We start from the raw sequence: 20,689 nt of genomic DNA, 5'->3' as shown, positions 1-20,689 counted from the left end.
TAACGCTAGTATTATTAATATATATATAAATTAGATAATTATAATTAATAAATAGAGCTTTTTTAAGGCTAGCTTATGCTCTTTTAATTTTAATATTAAATACTTTTATTGATCTAAGTCGGCCGTATAAGTATATTATACGTTGAAAATTTTAGTATATAATAAAGCCGTACCCTACGGCTCTATTTATTACCCTAGAGCTATTTAAAAAAATAATTAAATAGCCTTTTAATACTATCCTTAGTTAGTACTTAAAAGCTTTCGTAGCCTCTTTTTTATATTAAACTACTATTTAATCCTATAAGCTTAGTAAGTATTATAATAAGAAAAACGTTAGTTTTTTATATTTTAGTAGGAGTTCTACCGTCCGTTATAGTCTTATTTATTACTATCCTTATTACGAGAGCTACGTAACTAGAGGGTATTAACAATTAACTTTTTATAATTAGACTGCAGCCTATAAGTAGACGCCTTTTAAAGCGACTTTAGTTAATAATAAGCCGGCGTTTTAAAAGAGGCGGCTAGTTAGCGTTATTTTCTAAATAAGTAGGATAGCCCTTATTACTATTATAATAATGCTATCGATCTTTTATAAAAGCCTTTATTAGCTTATATTAACGGGTCTTTTTTAAAGAGATAGAGCCGTAGCTATTTCTCTTTAGTATCTCGGGGCCGGCTTTACAATACTTATATATTATATTTTAGTATTAAAGAGCGTAGTTAGTAATATATAAAAAATAACGGCTTTTTATATAACGGCCGTTAGTAATCCTCTTTTTATATTTATAAAGTACTTAAAATAGTAAGCTACTTTCTTTATTATAACTACTCTTACGTCGACGTAGTATTAAAAAGATAGTCTTTTATCGAACTAAATACCTAGCTAGTATATAGGTTTTATTAAGGCCTTAAATACATAGGCTCCCGCCCTAACCTTTAGTAAGAATAGTATATCTAGACGTCCTATTATTACTAATAGGTTTAGTACTAAACAGATCGTACTTATTCCTTCTTAATTAAATTGATTCGCTTTAGAATTCTAACTAAATAACTTCTTTCTAATCTATAATACCCTTTCGTTCTCTTTAGAGATTTAGAAAACCCCTTTTTTATTAAACTAGCGTCGAGTTTATTTTACGTAATATATAAGGCTTACTAAAGGATATATCCTCGGGCTTATAAATATAGCTTCTTATTACGTTACTATCTCGTAATACCGTAGGATTATATAGCTTATTTTAATATAGATAGACGTAATAAAATACCCTCCCGTTAGTATTATAAAGTAGCCTATATTACCCCCGAGCTAAGTATAAACTATCTAAGGGTAATAGAATATATAATAAGTACGCATTCTTAGTTATTAATATAGTTATATAATAAAGGGTTTAGGTCGTATATATATTATAAATAACTATTCTAAGAGCGTAAGAAATAAGATAGGATTTTAAGAGATTAAATATTTATATAAACTACTACGTTTATATTAAATGAGTTTATATCTAGGGGCGTACTAAAGAAATAAGTACGTACTAATAAGTTTTTATAATAGAATACCCAGAATAGGGCTAGAAAATAACCTATTACCTATACTCCGTAGGTATAAGTAAAGGATAACTATAAAGCCAGTACATTTTTATTTTTATAATATTTAAATTCGTTTTTAACTTTCTTAGCTTTATTATATCTAGATATACTAAATGAATATTATTAATATAGTATTATCTACCGGAGTATATACTAAAACCCGTATATAAAAAAGATAATAAAAAAGAATAGCCTTAATATCCTAAGTATATCCCCGTCTTACTTTATATTACTAATTAATATAAACTTAATCGTTGGTACTATAAAATATATAAAACTTAGAGCTAAGGTAGGCGCTAAGCTATTTATAATCTCGACAGGGACGGACCGTTTAGTAAGTAGAATATAGTTAAATAAAATAAAAATAATATTTTAGTATTACTAAGTACTAGTTAGGGATATTATATTTATAATAGTATAGCTAAAAAAGGAAGAGAAGAGGGGCCTACTTTCATTATTAACGTAATATACTTTAATAATATAAATTAGACTAGGGAATAATACTTAAGTTAGTATATATAAAGAGTGCGTTATATAACCGCTTTATTTTATTACTAAGTATTAAAAGAAGATAGTAGTAATAAAAAGGGTACTATTATAAAAAAACTTAGTTAAAAGCTATTCCGCGTTTTAAACCTCCTTACTAGGGCGAATATAACGGAATATTAAAATATTAGAGGATCTAAGGTTAGTAACGAGCTATAGGAGGCTAAAGCTAACCCTAATAGTTACGAGGGTCCCTATTTAAACTACTACTAGGCTTTATATAACGTTTTTAAAAAACTTATTATTAAAAAGGATTGTTTTAGGACGGAATAGAATGGGCAAACCCTTAACCTTTAGGATATTTATAAAAATAGCGGCTATCGGGGCCTAAATACGCTCTTTAAGATTTTATAAAAAAACGCTAAGGGCTAATTAAAATAATAAAGGTTATTTAAAGGCTATAAGTACCTAGATTATATATAAATACTTAATAACGCGGCTTATATAACTTCTTTAAGCCTTTTGAAAAGCGGTAAAAATATCTATAACGTCGTCGTTTATAAAACTAGCGAGGCCGCTTTTTTTAGTATTAAACTTATATTTTAAAGAGTTAAAAAAGAAAGTAGCTATTTTAATTATATTATTACCTTTTTAGTTTCTTAGGGGATTCAACTAAATACTTAGAGAATTGGCTAACTAATTCGCTACGGCCTATTACTTACCTAAACGACTTATTTTATATACCGCATCTCTTATTATAAGGGCCCTTTAAAAAAACTAGGTTTTTTGTACTCCTTTGTATAATATAATAAGCATAACAAAAACGCGCTTTTTATATATTTAGTTAAAACTAACGTTTTTAGTAACGTAGTAATCTGCGTATTCTTTCATAAATTTCGCCCTATTTATCTTAGTATAAGTCGGAATATATGCGCCTCGCATAGCCTCTAGAAACTTAATAAATCATAACTAGTATAAAGACCCTTCTAGCCCGGGACTAATTATCAAGGATAACCCCTCTTAGAAAATAGTATTAAACTAATAGTTATTTAAATAAGGTATATTATGAGTAATACCGAAGTTATATTAATAAAACGTAGCTATTCTCTCGTTTTTAAAAAGAATAAGCATCGGCCTTAAGTAAGACCCGCCGTTTTATATATTAGCTCTTTAATAATATTCTTAACACTATCGGCTCTAATTAATATACTCCTATTATATACGCTCCCGTTATATATAAATAGCTTAACGCTACTAAAAAAGAACTATAGGTCTATTACTTTTTTATTTATTAAAACGTTCTCTTTATACTATAAAACCTTATATAGAATATATAAAAGCTATTATTTTTAAATTATGCGCATAGTATACTTATACTTAAGTAGGGCTATATAAGCTCGACGGTTATTTTAATAAGTCTAGACCTTATTTACTTCTTTTTAATTTATTTAAAAAGAGCTCGTAAACGTTTAATTAACTAGCCGTCCGGTCTTCGCTTTTTTAATTTTAATATATAATAGCTATTTTATAATATAATATACTCCTAGCTAGTTATATATCCGAAAAGTATTAGGGAATAAGCCGATACTATTACTACCGGCGGGGGCGATTTTGTTATAAGTTTCTAAAAGAATATATTTAATCTCGAACTTCTTAAGTATTATAACTAGGGTAAGGCCTATAATTCCCCCTCTAATAATAATAATTTTAGAAGTCTTAGCGTACTCTATATTAAGTAATATATTTATATATCGAAATTCGCTCTGTATAATATAAATAATAAACTAAAGAGATCGTAGGGCTTTAAAATATAATAATATAAATCTATTTAATTCTTATTATATAAAGCGGGTAGCTACTATATAGTATTACTAATATAACTATAACTTATTATTAATTATATTTCTTAATTTAGATATATATACGACCTATATTATTATAGAAGTTCTCGTAGTTATAATTCGCTAGAGCTAGACTTCTAACGAATTTTAGTATTAATTAAACTAACGTTTAGGGCACTAGTAAATTACCGATATTCTTTTATAAGTTATTTACTACTTCAATTAAACCTTTAGTTCGTAGTTTTTAAAAAACGTTTTATAACGTTCCGTGACGTTAGATATACTACCGAAGTAGCTCTTCTTACGCTCTTATTCTAAATAGTACTTTTAAGTAAAAAAAGCTCCCTTTCCTCGTATTATAAGTAAATCGGAGTTAGTAAACGCGCTATAAGAGCATACTTAAGATTATTAAAATCTTATTTCTTTTTTTTAATATCCGACTTTATAAGGCGTTTTGCGAAGCGTATAGCTAGGAATTAATATAGCTCTAGGGGTTAAATATCCTTTATATTACCCCTATAATTAACTACGTCTTAGTATGATAAAGAGGAGTGAATTAATATAAAAGTATCTTATCCTAGGACTATTATTAACTTTAAAAAGCCGTTATACGTACTTAAATAAGTGCGTTATTTATAACCGAACTATTATTAGCTACTTAATAATACGATTAGAGCTTAGAATTAAAACGATGCGTTTTATTAATAGTAAGTTACTAAGAATATAATAAAGCCTTTACTAAATAAGATATCCTTTTCTAAGCTAGCGGGGTATATATTACTAGTTTATAATACTTTTATAGACTTAATAACGGACGTTCTATAACTAAATAATCTATATTACGAATAGTATTTTTTATTTTAAGTTAGTTAATAGGCGGCTATTTTGATTAAGATTTTACGTCGTTATTATAATCGGTAGTATATTCTTTTAATTAATAAGCGAGTAACTTAGATAGAAGCTCTTTTTTAATAAACGTAGTAAGATAGTAAAGTAATTATAGTTTACTTAGCTAACGGTCTAGGGTCCTATATATAAATATATAAGTCTTATATATTACTTTAGTTCTTTAAATAACGAGGTTTAGTATTAGCTATAATACTACTTTTAGGGATAAGCGTAAAACAAGTACTTATATTTAATTAAAATATATATTACTTTAACTAATATTTATAATTGCATTTTTAGCCACTTAATAACGACTTATAACTTTATATTAGTACTTATATATTTACTATCAACCTTATAAATAGCTATAATATTAGTAAGTAATATTAAGGACGTTATATATAGAGACGAGACCTTTATATATAAACGTTAAGAAATGAAGATATTAACGGTAATAGAGATTTATAAATAGTAATTAGAGCCCTAATTAGCTAAGGCGGGATATAATACCCTATAATCTAGTACTATATAATATTAACTTGAAAATTAGAAATATAAAAAACGAATAGTAACTAGTATTATTAAGTTATTTTTTATTACTTTTTTATATATATACGTCGCCCCTAATTCTTTTAATAATACCTCGCTAGTTATTAATCTCTTTTTTAGTACGCTTACGTCTATTAAACGTAGTACGTTTAAAGTTTATAAACTAAATAAAGAACTAGTATAATATAGCGATTAATAATACGGCTATTACGATTTATAATATACTAAGGAACTGGCTTTTTAGCTAGATCTATATACTTAACGCGGTTACGTAGTTATTTAAAATGCTTTTTTTATTATAAATAAGCGATATTATAATAATAATAAAGTCGTAAAGGGTAAGCGAGCTAGTTATAAAAAAGACGAGTAATATAAAAATAAGTACGCGGAGGGAGCTAAAAATAAAGATAAATAGCGTATTAAGGAGCGTAATACCGTTAGATATAATATTAATAATTAGGAGAGTTATTATAGTTTTAGTATTATAGTTAGTAAGATTAACGACTTAGTTTAGGCTCGCGATTATAGTAGAAATAAGGGGAATAAAAATATTTATAATATTAATTACTAAGAATAAAGGGATTAACTAGGCGATTATTCTTAAACCTATAATACTATTAATACTTAACCTCTATTATATATATAATACTAAGGGTATATACCGGCTTCTTTATTAATATAACTTTTATAGTTACTAGCTATAATCTTATTATTAGAGTCGTAATTATAAGTATAAGTCGCTTTATATAATTTTATTGAATATAGGTAATAGCTTTACCTAACGCTTAGTAAGTATATCTTATTAGCTAAAGGCTAGCCCTTAGTATCCTAATTATTATTATTTATAAAATTCGTTAGACTTTTAAGTAAGTTCTTTAAGGCGTTACTTATACCCTCTATAATATAAGTTATATCCTTAAGGGTAGGGACGCTAAGAATACTAGGGATAAGGTAGCTATTACTATTACTAATACTACCGTTCGTAATATTTACTACTTTAATCTAAATAATATATTAACTATTTTTTAATATATTTAGTTACGAAGGAAATTATTAGCTAGGACGAGTAAAAATTCGTTAACTTATAGAGAGCTAATAATTATTCTTTTTATTACTTATATTCGTCCTAGTTATAAATAGTACGATCAATAGGGTAATAGCTATAGCTAAAGCGAGTATCGGGATAAATAATATAATTTAGCTACCGATACTAAGCATTATATCCTAATTTCTATTTTTTAAAAATTAGATTTTATTCTACTAAGGATACTATATAAATAATAAGGTAAATAGGAAAGTACTACTATTAGGGGGGAATATTTAATAATTAAAAGCGGTATATATACGTATAAGAGCCCTATAAGTAGATTATAATAGATTTTAAAATTATAATAAGTTCGAGCTTAGAATCCGTATAATAATTAGTATTTATAAAAGCGTAATATAATACTACTAGTCTTCGCGCGGCCTCCCTATTTTAATAACTTAACTTAAGCTCTTATTACCCTATATATACTATTAGCGAGTACCGAGAGATATACTAATATTAAAAAAGAGACTTGTTTAAAAAAGGGAATCCTCGCACCTCTAGCCCCGCGTCTTGTAATAATAAGATTTTAAGTTATTAAAAATACTATATTTAGTATAAGTAGCCTAGTGCCCTTTATAACGTATATAATAAGTCCGCACTATTATCTTTTATATTTTTATAGCTTAATACCGTTTTATTAATATTAATATTTCTAAGTAGGTAATTAAGATTATTAAAACGCCGGTATAAGTAAGAAATATACTATTATCGAAAATCCTTATCTACTATTTCTTAGATATTATATAGTTACTATAGGGGTATTAACGTAAGTAAAAGAGAACGGTTATTTATTAGAAATAAGAAATAGGTACGAAGCTCGCTCTAATATAGAGGGTATAAATAAAGTAGACCTCGGTAATTATATAACCGAGGTTACGTAACGTGCGGTAAGGCTATAGATAGTTAAAGCTATTATAATACTAGATTTGTTATTATTACTAAAAGAATGCGATTAAGTAGTTACGAAAACTTATTTTTACCTCTCGGTCTTAGGTAGTACCGTAAGAACCGTATAATAAACTATTTTACTTTTAATAGAGGATATAATTATATTTTTAGAATTTAATAATAAAAACTTTTATTTTTTTCTTAATAGCTAGTAAGTAATACCTATTTAGTACTTAGTATTGCGGATATCTCTCGCTCTACGAGGTTTATATAACCGTTTTTATAACTATATATCTTACTTAATAAAAGAGATTTAATTATTTATTTTAGTAAGTTCTAGTCCACTATACTATACGTATCGCGACTACCTATTTAGATTTTTATAAATAGAAATACGTTAAAGTTATAAAGAGTTTATATTTTATATACTAGGACTAGGTAGCGGATTCCTAAGTCCCGCCTACGACGGCGTTATTAATAATTATTATTAATAAGCCCGTAAGTAGCGCTATATAACTAGTCGTAGTATATAACCCGTTTTATTATTTTACTTATTCAAAATCGGCTTTTAATAATAGTTTTAATTAGTTTAATAAGAGGAATTATATAAAGAGGTATATTACGGATAGTAAAAGTTACCCCGATCTAGTAAACGCAAGACTTAAAAAGTATAATTTAAAAAATAAAGTAGTAAATTAAAGAACTCGATTTTGAAAACTACTTTACTAATTAACCTAAAAATCTTTTAGTTATTTATTCTTAGTAATTAATTATAGTATAGTGTTTTTTTATGGTAACCTTTTTTAACTAAATAGTCTTTATTTAAACTAAAGGCGCTAACTTCGAAGGACCTTATAAAGAAGTTTATAAAAGAGCTATATATGGCTAGAACTTTAGCTTTATACTAATATCAGCGTTCGAACCTCTATTATAAGTTTATTTCTTGTTAAGATATTAACTAAGTTTAACTTATTTTTTAAACTAGCTTTATTATATTAATATAAATTGCCTTATTACCTTTTAATAAGCTTTTTATTTTAAGAATACTATAATACATTTTTCTTATATTTTATTTCAAATATTCGCTATACTATCCGGGATAATTATTACTTCGTAATTCCCCTTATAGCCCTTTACTAAGATAGGTAGCCACCTGCTTATTAACGAGTTAGTTAATTATATTTATAACTAGGGATATACGTATATATTAATAAGGTCCTAGGATTAGGCACTAGTAAATATTAAAATAGCGGTTGGTAGGATAATAATTAGCCTATATAGCCCCTGGGAGTAAGAATCTTTTTATATAAGAGTTAAGCGGCGTAAAATAGTATTAAAAAAGTAATACGTTATTAAAGTCGAAGTTATAAGAAGTAAGTTAAAGCTACCTCGTTAAGTATAGCTTTTTTTAAAAAGCTCGATAGCGGGCTATTTTATATTACTATATATACCCCGTTAGGGAAAGAGTTAGGACGAAATTTTTTTAAACCGAGGTATTAACGCTACTAGTTTACTTAGTTTTTTAAAAAGTAGTATTTTTAAAGAGATTATAGACGGGCTAGAAGTAGTTATTAATAAAGTAAGTATAGCTATTATGACTATTTTTCTTTTATATAACGCGCTACTTTAAGATTATATAAAACTAACTAGCTTTTAAATAGCTAAATAGTATAACGATATTTTTAAAGCTTATTTAAAGTTTAAAGATTAAAGTAAAAGATTAAAAGATCGTTCTATTAGACTTTATAAATTAATTTCTAACGCTAAGTACTAGGTAGAGTCGATCCGTAATACTACGACTTTTATTAGTTAATTACTAAATAACTAGTTATATTACTTAGAGAGGGCTATAGTTTGCGTATATATATATTATTAATATATACGTTAATAGGGTAACCGTACTATTAGTACGAATATTGATATTAAACTACTCTAGGATGTTCTTTATAGTAATTAATTTACCTCGAACGACTCAATTTATATTTAACTAGCGGTATAAATAAGGCTAAGAAAGGTATCCTTATATAAGGGGATCGTATATTTATTATTTATATAATTATAGGGTTTCTTTATATAGCTATTTATTCGCTATACTTATTAATATATAAAAAATAACCCTTACCTATCTAACTACTATTTAATAATAATTATACGCGCCCTAAATAACTTTATGGAGGTATAACGAACTATATATATATTTACGTATATAGTAAGTATTACTTAAGCGAGGATATACCTAGTTTTATTAAATTACCTGTTTTACGTAGACTTAGGCTTTTTATATCTAGCTAAATAATAATTATTTAATCGAGATTACTTAACCCTAAACCCCCTTAAATATTCAGCCTAGTTTACGTAGTTAGTAGCTTAGCACGAATAATTAGAGAGTTATTAATTTATAATATAAATAATTTCTAGTCCTCTTAGTTACGGCTCTCTTTATAAAACTTAAGGTCGTATTAAAAACGTAATATAATTAGTACGAGCCTTATTTTATATATTACTATATTTTTATTTAAGTAGTTACGCGGCCCGAATCCGAACGGCTAATAGGCCTCGGTAATATCTTTCGCGTATACTAAGTCCGTTTTAAACTACTATTTTAATATAAAGGTCTTTACGCTTTAAAAATTAGCCTTTAACTTATACGTTAATTAGTAATAGACCGATATACGTATACTAAAGGGTATTTATTTACTAAGGATTTATTAGCCGCTAAGTAGGACGACTCTAAGAATAATAGTTAGTAACGGTAGGTAAATACGAAGCGCTTTTTTTAAATAAGTATTTAAATACTTAAGTACTTAGAGACGCTCGAATATAAGATCGTTAAGCTTAGTAAAACTATTACGGATCTTTTTATAAATAATTATTATTTTACTTAGATAGGTAAGTAGGTTATAAATATAATTATTTAATAGAGTTACTAATATAATTTATAAATTATAGATTTTGGACTTAAGAACTAAGGATATCGCTTATTTATTATATTAAATCCTATAATTATTATTAGATTAGAATTTAATTATATTTTTTTAATAGTAAGCCCTTTACCCTCCTTAGCTATTAAAATAAGGTTCTAAATCTTAAGTTAATCCGAACCGTTTTTTAACCGTTAGTTTATATACTTTTTAGAGTAATTATAAAAGTAGTATTTAGTTTAAGGATATAGGCTAATAAAAAAGGGGTAAAGATAGTTTTTAATACGGCGTAATATTTAATAATAAAAATAATAGGTACTATATATAATAAGTCGAATATAAATTTAACCTAGGGGTTAGTAAACTCGTTATTTTTTAGTAAACCGAGGGGTTACTTAAAGTATAGCTTAGTTATAATATCGAAGGTTATAAAGTATAATAGCTAGGTTATTTTTACGGGCTTCTTTTTACTATTACTTATTTCTAAAATCTTATATATATAGAGATTTATATATTTATAAAAGAGTATTTACTACTATCTCAGGGTAAGCTCTAAAAACGTAGGAGAAAAGAGGTAGCGGACTTAAGAGTAATCTTTTTCATTTAATAAACTTATATCTAGAATACTTATAGCTTATAAGTATATATATCAATAGTTAGTAAGTTAACTTTAGGTAACTTCGATTAATAAGGGATTTTAGAACTAAAACTTACTATTTAAGGGCTATAATAAGAATTCTTAGGCTTTTTTAGTTACCCTAGGTCTGTAAATATCGTTCTATACCTAGCCGGCTATATAGCTTAGATCTATAGGACTAAAGTATATAATATAGCTATATTAATTATATAAGTCCTTTATCTATCTTATATTATTACCTCTTAGTATTATAAGCTAATAAGGAAGCCGCGTTATAGTATATATTTTTAAGCCTTGTATATTAGCTAGTGGATAGTTTATTACGTTATAAATAGCGCTATTAATAATATAAAGCGTTAGTAAAACTATAAAAGTAAGAACAAGGCCTATATTTATTAATTAAAGTAGATTGAAGACCTTAAATAAAGGGTAACGGTTTATATAAAAGGAGCGAAAGAGCCCGATTATGAATAGGGGAGCTTTATAATAAATAATAAATAAGGGAATTAGAATATGTTTATAAGGAATACTTAAGTTATTCTAAGCTTATTAATAGTTAATAGTTAGTAAGTCCTACCCTAAACGTAGTAACCTTATACTATAACCCTCTTTATTATATCTTTAAGCAAGACTCTATACTAAATACGTTTATATATAGGCTTATAAAACGGCCCCCTCTTAGTTTTTAGGGACTTTATATTAAGTTAAGAGTATTAAATATTCTTATATACTAATTTTTATATAAGTAATTACCTACTTATCGAGCGCTATTACTATAGTAAATATCCGCTATGAGTAATTCTAGCACGTATAGCTTTAACGAGGTAATGCGAGATATTCTTATAAAGAATATAAAAGATAAATATTTATATAGAAGCAAGAATATATAAATATAGGGGAAATAAGCGTATATAAAAGAGGTTTTTTGTAGTAAAGAGAGTAATATAGTTAAATTACTATATAAGAAGTTGCTTACTTAACGAAAGGTCTAGGTAGGCAAATACACGCCTATATATAGGCATAAAAACCTCCTACTAGAATATTCCACTGCTTATTAATTATAATATAATTAATAAGCGTATACGTAAGTGAATGCGTAATCGTAGTACGTAATTCCGTCTCGAGAGAATTCCAGCTTATTTAGCTACCTTCCAGCACTTTCCATTGCTTACGTAAGCTTATGTAAGCAGTATTGCTTACATAATCAATACCTATAATAATCTATAGAAATCGTAGATTAATATGGTATATAGTTTGCTTACGTAATATTGATAATAAGGCGAATAATAAGGTAAATAAAGTTACCTTCGTAATAATTAGTCCTAGCGGTCCTTTTTAAAACTAATTAAGTCCAAGGATCTACGGGTTAGCTAATTAAAATAAAATATAAAGAGAAGGGCCCTAATAAAAAATAGGAGCTTAGTAGCGCGGATTTTTATTTTAATTATATATATACTTTTTAAAATTAAACTAAAGCTTTTTTAATAATTTATTTTTAAACGTAATAATATAAGATAATTAAAAAATCTACTTTTCCGATCTAGTTAATATTACCCTCTTTCCCTCGGCCGTAGCTTTATTAATTAAAACCGTATTAACCCGATCGAAGGAGGTATCTTATATTACTTTTATAAGTATTAGTAATTCTTCTAAAGCACCGTACCGCGAGAGTCCCTTATACCCTATACGTTTTTATTATAATTACTTTTATTTAGCTTTTTTAATAAAATAATCTTAGCGTATTATTATTACCTTAGTAATATCCCTTTATTTAGTAAGGTCTAAAAGAGTATAAGTACCCTCTTTTTTATTCCTAGCTACGTTTATTTTTATACTACTATTAGTAAACTATTTTCTTTAGGATCTTTTTATAACTTTATTATAAAGAGCTATTTTTTTATTTTTCTTAACGTTAAGTTAAAAAAAGGTATGGGCGACTTTTATAACTACTCGCTCTCTTTTTTAATTATATTAAAAAAAAGAAAAAAGGATATAAAAAGTAGCTCTTCGGCCTATTCTATAATATCTTCTATTTAGGAACTATTAGCTCTTTTTAATTGGGGGATTTTATTAAAAGATGCCCCTTTACTAACGTTAAAGTACTTTATTACTTTTTAAATATTTATATCGTTAATTAAAAAGTCCTTTTAATAGCTCTTTTTTTATTATTAAATAGCGTCGTAATATTACTTAGCTACCGAGCGGGTGCGTTTTTTTAACTCGGTTTAGCTATTACTTACCTTTTTCTTTACCCTCGCTTAGTTTTTTTAGTAAGTATAGATCTATCGTAGCTACGTAAAGTTAACTATTTACTATTCTTTTATATATAAAAATAGCTTAGCCTTAGGGGTTAGTATTTTTATTACTTTATATACTACGAATATTAATTAATTTACCTATTATTATACTATCCCTCCGATTAGTATTTGCCCTAAGTTTATTTTTATTCTCTTATTAACTTATTTTTATAGAGCGTTTTTAAAAAAGAGCCGTAATTAGCTTTTTATTTTAAGCGTAGTAATATTAAAATTTATCTTAATTGCTTAGTAATCCGACCCGTAATTTATTTTACGTAGGGCGTATTGTATTACTATTCTTATTAGCTTTTTAAATATAAAAAATAAGTCGATTATTATTACCGTATCGTTTTTTGTTTATATCCTCGTATTATATAAAAAGAGGCTATAGGCGAGTATTTACTTATTAAATCGATAATCGGGTTTATTCTACCCTATTAGCCTTTTAATATATCGTCGCTTTTTTATAAGTAGTCGTAGTAATTAAAGTCTTTTATTAGAACTACGTTTGCCCTTTTACCTATTCCTCTTTAAATATTCGTAATAGCTTATTTTAATAACTTATACGCCTACCGTAATATTTCTAATTTTTATATTAATACGTATACCAATATTACTAATAGCTTTTAATTTAAAAGCCGGATAACGGCCGTAATAATATCTAAGGACGCTATTAATACCTATTCTATTTCTACTTCTCTATTTATTTATAATAAACTCCTAATTCCTTATTTTTCTTTATCCCTCTACTCTGTTAGTACTATCCTCGTTTACTTATTATATCCTATTAAAATAATAATAACTCTATTTTTTATCTTTTACGTTAATAGCTCTTATATTACTATAATTATAAAGTTATATAGCGCCTCGTTATTTATTAAACTTTTATAAACCTTAGCCTATTTCCTTATATTAAGCTAAAAGATCTAGACCTTTTTATTTATAAAAATGCGGATATAGCTTTGGATAGTTCTTACTAAATAACTCGTACGGTTTATTATAAAGTACGTATATTATAATCGTCTTATTATATTTGAAATAATAGTAACTTACCTTAATATATCGTCTATATACTTAGGGGTTTATATACTAATATACCTTATACTTAGTAATTTATTAATAATTATAATATTATTAAGAACGTAACCGCTACTTAAATACTATTATCGTACCGAACTCTTTTTTAATATAAAAAAGCCCTTAGAGATTAGTTTATATATATTATTAGCCTTGGTTACGAATACGATTATAGACTTATATACTTTAGGTATATTTTACTTACTTAGCTAAGATATTTTAATAATAATAGTCTCGTTTTCTTAGCTAAGTACTTTTATTACTTTAACTTCAATATTACCCTTCTTATTTAATACCTTAGCTCTTTTTATATTATCGATTTTTATAGGGTAGAGTTCGTTTTATAAAACTCGTATACTAAGACTAAAGCTTTTTTCCGTAATTTACTTAATAAGCCTATATTTAGTATTATTATAATAAATAACCCGGATCCTATTTATATTCTTTAAGTTTATTATAATAATCTAATAGTGCTAATTACCTTATTTATCTATTATGCGCATCTCCTTTTTTACTATAGCCCGAACCCGACTAGTATTAGGCTTATTACTACTTTTTTTAACTCTTAATATATTAATTATATAGAATAAAGGTTACTATAGCTTATTAAAATTATATTACTTAGTATAGCTCTTTATAAGTCGTAATTTTACTTATTTAAACTACTTTGCGTAACGTTTACGTAAAATACGCTTAAGCCGTTCCGTATCGTAGTTATTACTATAATTATTTTAAAGCTTTTATTCGTTTTAGTACTTTTATCCTTTACGTATTCTTTTATTATTTATAGCTCTTTTTTAATGATTTATAGCTTACTCTTAACTATTTATAGCTCCGAAGTAACTACGCAAAGCTCTACCCTAACGTTCTTATTTTATATTTCCAACTTTTTTTATATATCGAATATAATCTTAATTACTATATATAGCTCTTTAGTTTACTTACTTATTATTAAGAGTAGTCTCTTATTATTATTTTTAATAGGTTTTATACGTTCTTTAGTTAAAGTTATAGTTCGCATAGTTACCGTTCGCTAATTAATATTAAGAGTTTCCGTCGCTCCGTTAGTTATATTATTAATTATTTTTTAAAAAGTTTAGTTTAATAAGACTTTCATAAATAGTTTTCGTACTCTTTATAATAGTAAATCCTCGTTACTTATTATTATAACCTCCTTTATAATAATAATAAATATCGAATCTAGCTTATAATTTATTACGTCGGGACGTACGTAAAGTCGCTATGTAGTAGATTATATTAGTACTATATAGCGCGTTTCGGAGCTTTCTAATAGTAATTAATTTAATAACGTTAAATAATTTTTTAAAGATATAAATATTAAAAATCTTCCTTAACGACCATTAAAATCTTTAATTCCCTGGGCCTATAATAAGTATAAGAGTCCGTAAAAAGGCCTTTACCTTTTTAAACTCTCTAATCTCTTTCTATATAGATATATAAGCCGTTTTTAATACTTATATAGTATATATTAAACCCTGGCTTATAAATATATATTCATTCTATTTGTTTTACTATTTCACCTTTGCTAGCTGCTCGGGCGATTCTTAATATCGGTTATACGGTATTCATATATAGTATTAGTGGATACTTATACTATCTTATTAGACTATTCTTTTGATTTTCTTTTACTTTTTAAACTTTCCCTCTTATAAAGTTTATAAACACGGATTTTAGAAATATATATACTAAATATAATATACGTTATTCGACGACTAACTTATATATTTAGGTACGCTCTCTATTTTTAATAATAAAGGTTAGGTAATCTAGTACTGGCTTTTTAATTTACTTAGAACCCCTACGAGTAATAATACCGAAGCTAATGTTTATTTTAAACTATAAATAGAGTACTTTTATTAACTTAAGGTTTTTATAGGCTAAGTACTCCCGTACTAAGCTAGACTATATTAGTACTAAGATATTAAATATCCGTACGAAAAGAGAGAAGTATATTAAATATAAAATAAATCCCTTTTTACTAACCCCTATATTTACTATATTATAGCTTACTATCCCTTAATAAAAAAAAACTATCTACTTAGGTTTGATAAATTAAGGAGTATTTATTATATACGTACGGTAGATAACCTAAGCCGCATTTTATACTATAAAATAACTTTATTAATTAGCCTATACGGGACAATCGGCATTAAAATAGGCCTCGTAGCATAGAGCTAGCTTACTAAAGTTAGCTAATATATACTATTATCTATATACTAATATCTATATATAAACATAGAGGCCTATATAAAAGCTATTAGGGCCTATTTTATATACTATCTATACTAGCGTCTATATACTATCCCCTATATCTAAGGTCTGCTATTATTTATATACTAATACGAACACTACTATACCGTAATATTAAATATAATTATACTGATACACTAGTAGTCGCACAGGCGCTACTATATACTATTAAGTAATCATATCTATACTATCTTTTTTATACGACTACTAGTATACTAGTACGATTATACTCAATACTATAAATATGGGCAGTACTTACTTAACGTAATCACTATTTATTAGTATTTATATAATAGTATTTATATAATAATATTTACCTTCTTAGTACGAGCTATCTATCTTCTTAGCGTCGTTCCCTTAGGCAATTCTAAGCTAACAACGCTCTTTTATATAATTCTTTAGTACTATCTTCTCTATAATAACGGTCTTTAATAACTATTTAAACCCTCCGCTCTCTATCCTTATTAAAATAGTTACTAAGTATGCTTCGTTATCTAAATTATCAGCTTAAACATAACAAAGTAAACTAAACTACGTTTAAAATAAGGTTAACTTATACTTCTAGTTATATCGATTAATTTTAATATACTACCTCTTGAATACCTTTGCTTAAAATAGTATTATAATATAAAATCGAGAATTAGGATTAAAATATATATATAAAACCCTCTACTCTCTAGTACGGGAGTAGGTGCTTATAGTCTAGTATAAAAAATAATAGTATAGGTATATTATTATTAAAACTTTTACATAGTAGTATAGTTAGTTATTCTAGCCTGCTATAAATAAAATATAATTAGTCTAGCGTATTAAGTTATTAAGTAGTACTCCGTAGTACTTATATTTAAACCCTATAGAAAAAGTTACGCTACGTATCGGAAGATTATATTAGGTATAATAATTAGTTATAATAATAAGACCTAATTATAAGCAATAAGAGTTAGTTCCTCGGGGCTCTCGAACCCGGCCATTTTATTTACTAACTAGGGGATATACTAATATTAACTTACTAATAAAAGGTAATAACTATAGACGTTAACGTTACGGTTCTTAATATTATACTACTTATAATAATAAAGCCTCGCTTAATTACCTAGGCTATTTAATTACCTAGGCTAGTTAATTACTTAGTAAGGACTTATTAAGTCGTTATTAAAGCTTTCTTAATATAGGTAGCGAGTAAGATATCTTCTATATTATTACGATTATAATATATAGCCTAACTACTATAGTAATAACTTATTACTAATAAGGCTTCTTAATCCGAATATATAGCCTTATATTCCTATAATAATTCTTAGTATTTTAATCCGTTAGTACTAAGATTCGAGTAATCTCTATCATTAACCGACTTAATGAGCATTTTAATAATAATTTACTAATTAATTACCCATACCTCCCCTATAAGCAGTCCGCTATTATAGTTCGAATTATAATTTATAGCTATAATACGACCTTTAGTACCGTTAAAACTAACCCCGTTATAATTTATACCGGCGCTCTTATTTCCAATAGCATTATATACTTAAAAAACACTAGGGTTAGTCTTTATACTAAATAATAAAATTAAAAATTCAAAACTAATAGAGTCACGTTATATTTAATAATGTCTAATTCTATATATTATATTACTAGGCGTTAGGTTAGAAATAGGAGCTACTGTAAACGTTAAATATTATTTACGTAAAAACTTTACTAAGCCGCACTCTAGTACGATACTAAAAGACGAGGTAATTTAAAAATAGCTTAACTACTACTAAAAACTATTATAAATTATAGGAAATAACTTTATAAACTTAAATAAGGGCGCAGTTTCTAAGTTAGTTATTATTAATAACTTATTAACGTAATCAGGGCTTAGAATTAGGTAAAGATGATTTTTATTAATAATAAGTTATAAAGAATTCGATAATATCTCTTTATAGGGTAGTAGGATATAGACCGCTAGGTTATATAATCTTATCCTACCTTTCTCTCTCTCTACTCGCTATTTTAAATTAATGATAGTTATTAATACTAATAAGGCTCCTATATCGTCGCTATAATAAAGGGTTATATCCTCTTTATTAATAACTCTTTACCTATATATTTAAGTTATTAACTAGTTAAATAAAGCTAATTTATATTATAATAAATATCTTACTTAGCTTAGGCTAAGAGTCTATAAGCTAGATACCTTAATATCCCTATTCGCCCCTCCTTTTTAATAAGTCACTATAAGCTGCGCTTACTCTATACTAATTAGTAATTATAATAAACTTATTCTAGTACTAAAGGGCTTTCTATAGTATTATTATTATTAATAACAATCTTCTTTTTATAAGTATCGGTAACGAGCCCTAGCTTTTAGCTAAACGTAGTTTATTTACGAAATTTAATATATAATAGCTTTATTACGTACTCGCAGGGCGTCCGCTAGTAAAATAATAGTATTATAGCCGGGCGATGTTCTAAATTAGCTTATTAACTAATATAGTTAATTACCTTAACTTCGTATTATATCTTAATTAGTAGGGTTAGTTTAATAAGAAAGACCGCTACTATTTAGTCGCTAAGATAGTAGAGAAGTATTAATAACCGACGTCTAGCTCTAGTAATTATACTTAGTCCTTAAGTTCTTCGTAACGGAAATAGTATTACTACTTACGTATATAATATTAAAGTTACTCATATTACTCTAGATTATTACTAATGATAGTATTACTATTACGAAGGTAACTTTGTTTACCTTATTATTCGCCTTATTATCAATATTACGTAAGCTAACTATATACCATATTAATCTACGATTTCTATAGATTATTATAGGTATTGATTATGTAAGCAATACTGCTGACATAAGCTTACGTGGGTAATGGAAAGTGCTAGAAGGTAGCTAAATAAGCTGGAATTCTCTCGAGACGGAATTACGTACCACGATTACGCATTCACTTACGTATACGCTTATTAATTATATTATAATTAATAAGCAGTGGAATATTCTAGTAGGAGGTTTTTATGCCTATATATAGGCGTGTATTTGCCTACCTAGACCTTTCGTTAAGTAAGCAACTTCTTATATAGTAATTTAACTATATTACTCTCTTTACTACAAAAAACCTCTTTTATATACGCTTATTTCCCCTATATTTATATATTCTTGCTTCTATATAAATATTTATCTTTTATATTCTTTATAAGAATATCCTATATTACTTCGTTAAAGCTATAAGTACTAAACTAATTACTTTACCCTATTCTAATCGTCCCCTAATTTCTTCTTCCCCCGATCTTTTATAAAAAGAAATTATTTTAAATTAGTCTTAATTACTATATATAGTTAATTATATTAAGCCCTCTGCTTACCTTTTCTTTTTATAACCGCCTTTTTTACTTCCTCTACCTTTTTTATTTAGTTTTTATCCTATTCTTTCTTAGTAATCTCCTAATCTCAACCTTTGTTACTCTAATTCTTCTTAGTTTTTTTTATTAATAATAATATTTAAAGAGCATAGGCTCGAGTTATATATATAGCTTTTATAATTAGGTCGTCGTATTAATCGACCTATTACTCCCTCGTACCCTTATTAATATCGGCTTTATTTATATATATATTACGATATTATAAGAGGTCCTAATAAAATTTAGCTAGCCCTCGATATTAGCGTTCGCCATTTTTTTATATAGTTCGATTATAATTAAAAAGGGTACGTTTAATAGCTTCTTATTTTAACTAGACCCTTAGTACTTTAATTAAAGTTTTTATAATAAGGCTATCTCTACCCTTAACTAGAGTATTTAAAAAACTACTTTCTTAGTTATTTAGATTAACTTTATTAAGAGCCGGGCTAAGGTATAGTAATAACTTAAATAGTAATATATTTAATAAGGACTACGTAACTCGACGGGTCTTAGGGATATTAATTAGGTATATAAATTAATTATTAATAATAGCGTCTAGATATTAATTAGTAGCCTTTATTAATTTAATTACTTACGGAGTTTAATTAGGGTTATTATTTATTATAAATCCTCGAGTATTTTTTAGTATTTTTAAAGATCGAAATAGTAAGGTTAACTTTTTAAAAATAATAAGTTCTTAATTAAAGCTCTTAGCTATATCCTTCTTTTTCTTAAAATATATAGGATTTATAAAAGTATAATAGCCGTAATTATAT

General features: G+C 26.3%; 1 protein-coding gene across 1 annotated transcript; it reads right to left on the bottom strand.

Moving 5' to 3' along the window:
• Nucleotides 1-3,620: 3,620 nt before the first annotated feature.
• CLUP02_08021 (uncharacterized protein) lies at nucleotides 3,621-3,788 on the bottom strand (the record flags this gene model as incomplete). The annotated part of the gene is made up of 1 exon (XM_049287013.1): nucleotides 3,621-3,788. A coding segment is annotated over one exon (168 nt), but the record flags the coding sequence as incomplete, so codon positions are not given.
• Between the last annotated feature and the right edge of the window lie 16,901 nt (nucleotides 3,789-20,689).

Source organism: Colletotrichum lupini, chromosome 4 (genome assembly GCF_023278565.1).
Source record: "Colletotrichum lupini chromosome 4, complete sequence".
In the NCBI taxonomy this organism is placed as follows: Eukaryota; Fungi; Ascomycota; class Sordariomycetes; order Glomerellales; family Glomerellaceae; genus Colletotrichum; species Colletotrichum lupini.
Note: the sequence above shows the minus strand (reverse complement) of the source record. Positions and strands in the feature narration are given on the sequence as shown.